At 34.0% G+C, this 5,045-nt stretch overlaps 1 protein-coding gene across 2 annotated transcripts; it reads left to right on the forward strand.

The window, feature by feature from the left end:
- LOC107609909 (probable dolichyl pyrophosphate Man9GlcNAc2 alpha-1,3-glucosyltransferase) lies at positions 1,269-5,016 on the forward strand. Of its 2 annotated transcripts, none has more exons than XM_016311967.2 (4): positions 1,269-1,753; positions 3,556-3,988; positions 4,307-4,490; positions 4,592-5,016. In XM_016311967.2, exons 2-4 carry the CDS (start codon positions 3,582-3,584, stop codon positions 4,859-4,861), a joined length of 861 nt encoding a protein of 286 aa, XP_016167453.1. In that variant the 5' UTR covers positions 1,269-1,753; positions 3,556-3,581; the 3' UTR covers positions 4,862-5,016. The 2 variants fall into 2 exon arrangements, with proteins under 2 accessions (XP_016167453.1, XP_016167452.1); XM_016311966.2 differs by having other exon boundaries at positions 1,273-1,753; positions 3,543-3,988; positions 4,592-5,014.

The following is a 5,045-nucleotide window of genomic DNA, read 5'->3' on the forward strand; positions in this document are numbered from 1 at the left end:
TATCTAAAAATAATTGTACATAAATTTCTACCAATTTGTGACAAAATAAAAAAAATATTGACCCCTCTAATTTATGCATAGGCAATATTTCTATTTTTTTTTTCAAATTAACTGTCATCTTTCAATTATATATAGTTATTTTAATAAATATTCTTAAAAATATAAACAATTAATAAAAAATAAATAAATTTTCTGACATTAATTGTTTATATTAATTATCTATTCTTAACATTTTTTTTATTTAATATTAATTATTAAATGATATGATAAATTACTAGATTGGTCTGTTAGGTTTAGGCTTAATTTTATTTTGGTTCCTAAAATTTAAAATATCTTATTTGAATCTAAAAAAGTTTTATTTAGTTTCAATATAGTCCTGTCATGAAACTCAAGAGGCATACTATCAGCAGCAAATGCATTACCGCGAGCCACTGGCCTTGCCTTAAGCACATAGAGAACATCGTTGATAACTCGCTTTCCGTGGAGAAGTTCGCCGGTGACGACAAGGACAAGGCCATCGTTGCCAGGAAACTCTCCTCGGCAACTCAAAGAGTTTGATTATATAAGTTTTCCATATCTACAAATTGAGTTTCGTTAATTATTTAACATTGACTTCACGGCAGTAGGACTACATTGAAGCTAAATGAATTTTTTTTATTCAAATAAGATACTTTAAATCTTAGAAACTAAAACAAGATTAAGCCTAAATATAAGGACCAATTTAATACTTTATCCTAAATGGTATAATAAAAAAATTAATTAAAATATTTTTGAAAAAAAAAAACACTCAGTTTAAAAATATATATAAGGAAAGAGATGAATAAACTAAGAACTAGAAGTATTTTGGAAAATTCTTATAAGTAAACATTTAAATTTTTTTTTGGTGACAAGTAAACATTTAAATTGATTCTTAAAAAAAATCGTGATCCTTTTTTAAAATTATATATATATATATATTTTAATTTCAAACCAAGTTTAAAATTGATTTTTGCTTTCTCATATAATTCATGTATTAGCAGTATTATTGCTAACATTTTCTATTTTGTTATTTTTAAACTAATTATTTCCTTGTAGTTATATACGGTAATTAAGTTAATCAATAAATATTATTAAAAATATAAATTATTAATGAAGAAAAACACAAATATTCTAACGTTAATTTTTTTTATTAATTATCTGTTGTTCTAAATTTTTATTTAACAATAAATGATATAATAAAAAATTATTGACGAATAATCCTTTGTTTTTTGGACATTGTAAGTTAGTTGAAAGAATTTTCGAAAATGTCCTCACCGAAAATAACAACCGATCCTTCTTTGAAAATTTTCCCCACCCTCCGGCAGCAGCTGATGTCTCCTCCCTTCGCCAGTTCTCCCTTTTTCGATGTCGTCGTCAATTGAGCCCAAGACCCTAAGGCTGGCTCTCTAAACCCCCAAAATAATTTCAGCCTACAGCCATAAAATTTTTGTAAGCCTTAACCTTAATTAAGCCCTCCCAAAAAAATTAAAACAGGGCTGGCCCTAAAAGCCCCAAATCTGATCTCCTCCTCCCTGACCCTGAGATGCTGAAAGTCTGAAACGGGGAAACCTGCGCGGTGCTCCTCCTCCTCCTCTGCATTCTACTTTTGCATTCTGCTCCTCCTACTACGGTGGACGACGCGGTGGCTCCTCCTCCTCCCTGACGCGGTGCTCCTCCTTCTTGATGCGGTGGACGAAATCAGTGGCTGCTCCTCCTCCCTGACGCGGAATCAGAGGTGAGTTTCTTCTTTTTCTGTCCCTCTCTGAGTTTCTTCTTTGTTTGTTTGCATCACCCATTTTAATTCTCTTGTTAATAAACCGAGGTGGGTCTATGGCTACCCTTTCTTTGCCCCTCTCTGTGATTTCAAAATGGTTGAACTGTGAACTGTGAACTTGAACTGTGAACTTGTTTCTTCAATTGTCTATTTTCAGGTTAATTGATTGTAAACATTTTGATTCCTCTGTTTCCTGAGAATTTGAGCATGGTTTTGATTCCTCTGTTTGTTTAGCAAATGTCCTTGAACTGATCTGAACTTTAATCTGCATGGTTTAATATTTTAGTCTACCTTGATGAATCTTCAAGTTCAGTAACTGCATAATAGTACATTTGGATTGTGGATGAACTATATTCTGAAGCCATAATAACATTTTCACCACATTAAGTAATACAAGTAAAAACTTTGCTTCTTTTTGTTTCTTGCAAAGAATAGATGAAAATCATTTAGAATTGGTTTAAATAAATCATCAGAAGCAATTAGTTGGCCAGCAGTGGCACCTGCTATCTTGTTTTTAGTCTCTCACCGAATATGCAAGTAGGTTTTGAATGGTTAATCAGGGCATGAAAATCAGAAACTTAGGAATCAGTGAACCCTTTTGGTTTTGGTTTGAAACTTAGTTGTTTTTCTTGCTGTTTTTGCTTCCTAGGATCAAACCTTGTTTTGTTCTCTGTTGAGAACTATTTCCCCTTTGGATCATGCATTCTGTGTCTCTATTTTCCTTATTCTCTCATAAAGATTCAACCTTCAAATAGAGGTTTACTATTAAACTGAATTTTTAGAAAATAAAGTAATTAAAGAATATATAAATGATGCCAGCTCCTCTTGGTTTTGGAACCTTGCACACTTTCACAACTCTTGGTTGATTTAGATGATGACATTGGTGAAATTCATGAAGAAGAAGTGTCAACGGAATCGATGCATCTCCCTCAACATTCATGATTTTAGATGATAAATTTTTGTGTAAACTTTATTTTGATTTTCTACTAGAGACATTATTGATGGTAGATATTAAGGAGTAAGGAGAAGGGTGATGAGATAGTGAATGCCATGTTTGATTTCTTGATGTATATAGTTAAAAGTTGGATTTAATATGAACAATGCACATTATTGATATTTATTTTTTAACTTCTTTGTTTTCTACACGTAAAAAATGACAGAGATAGAATAAGCTAATGACTTTTAATAAGTTTTATATGTATTATTGAGATAGAGAGCAATGTATAAAAAAGGATTAGGTGGCCCATGGGTTGGCCCTAGGGCTTTTGGCCCTGAGGGCTTTTTAAAAATTTGACCCTAATAGTTATAGGGCCTCTTGTTCTTCCGGCCCTATAAAGTAGGGCCAAAGCCCTATAGGGCCAAACATGTTGACACCACTAAATTCCCACTCCTTCATCCGCTGCCGCCATCATTCTCTTCGCCGCTGAGGAAAGCTTTTTCCCCCTTTTTTAGGTATTGTTCAAATTTATATTGTTTTTGCTATGGTTTTTCATAATATTTTTCTGAATATTTCTGAAATGGTGGTTTGATTTTTATTTTGATATTTTTATTGCTGTTGTCACTGTGTAGTTTGATTGGGTGATGTCGCTATACTCCGAGCTATTAATAATGTTCAAAATTGTCAACATAGAAATTCAGATTCATTTCATACACATTCCAAATAATATAGTTCAATTCAATTAAATTCAATTCCGTAGTTATCAATCAACCACACGATTTAGACTGAAAGCAATTTCTCACTTTCTTTCAGTTTTCGGATGCAGTCTTATGAATTGGGCTGCTTGCTGAAATGAAAGGAAAGGGGACTAGTGACACTGTTAGTGTAGTTGATGGTGATGGAAACCAGTGTTGCTGGTGGTGGTGGCTGGTTCACAAGGGAACAACAACTACATTCCTTATTGTTGGATTGTTTGCACTTTTGGTTCGCGCCGCAGTGTCCCTCCACCCTTACTCCGGTTTTGCTAACCCTCCGAAATTTGGGGACTATGAGGCACAGAGGCATTGGATGGAGATCACCATCAATCTCCCAATTCAAGAATGGTATAGAAACAGCACCAGCAATGATTTGAGCTACTGGGGCCTTGATTATCCACCACTCACCGCTTACCAGAGTTTCATTCATGGCCTTTTTCTGAGATTTGTGCACCCTGAATCTGTTTCCCTTTTCACCTCCAGAGGTCATGAGTCTTATCTCGGGTGCGTATTTTACACATTTTCTTTCATAGTTTAACAGATCTGTTGAAAGAAATGGTATTTGGTTCTTGGAATTTGAAAGTGTGCCTCTCTTTTCATTTAGTCCCTGGTTTAAATTATGTGCATAATTCAACAACTAAATCATGTTTCAGTTTAAATCAGTGGCTAAATCACGCATGAGATATTTATATTTTGGGGGACAAAAGATAGTTTGTCCATTTAAGATCTTATCAATTGTTACAATTTTAATGCTTTCTGTTCAGGTTCTGAGCTAGCACCGAGTATTTTGACTTTATTGATAATTTATTTTGAACTCTGCAGAAAACTACTAATGAGGTGGACAGTGTTATCATCTGATTTGTTGATACTCTTTCCAGCTGTTCTGTACTTTGTTATTGTTCGCTATGGTCAACCTTCAAGGAGTCGTAAAAGTGACATAGGATGGCACATTGCCATGCTTTTGTTAAACCCCTGTTTGATCTTAATTGACCACGGTCACTTTCAGGTTTGCATAGAAATTCTTTTGTTGTTTATGTCCTTGCCCCTTTAGGTATTTTTCAGGTTTGTAGTGCTCTAACGTTGACTGTTGTATGTGTTGTATGTCAGTACAACTGCATCAGCTTGGGCTTTACCATTGGAGCTGTTGCTGGTGTCCTCTCTGGGAAGGATCTTGTAGCATGTGTTTTGTATTGTCTAGCTCTAAATCATAAGCAGGTTTTAATCTCTGATCTTAGCATGGGTCTATTTGTCATTAATTTCTTTTACTACTTTCAGCTATTATACATAGTCTATACCATGTATGGTCAATGGTCATATAGGATTGCTCAACCCTGTCCAGGTGGAATTGTCACTAAAAAATTGGGTGTGTGTTTATAGTTTGTGTGCATGGTGAATGGTCATACATATATGTCTCTTAATTATATGTTAATGTGTGCATGGTGAATTGTATCTTGATATATCTTTAGGCTGTATTATTGCTTTGCGTCAAATAAATCCTATTAACATTTTACTTGACCAATCTTGATACTGATGTCTTAAATGGATTGCAGTCAGTAAATGG

Source organism: Arachis ipaensis, chromosome B07 (genome assembly GCF_000816755.2).
Source record: "Arachis ipaensis cultivar K30076 chromosome B07, Araip1.1, whole genome shotgun sequence".
Lineage (NCBI taxonomy): Eukaryota > Viridiplantae > Streptophyta > Magnoliopsida > Fabales > Fabaceae > Arachis > Arachis ipaensis.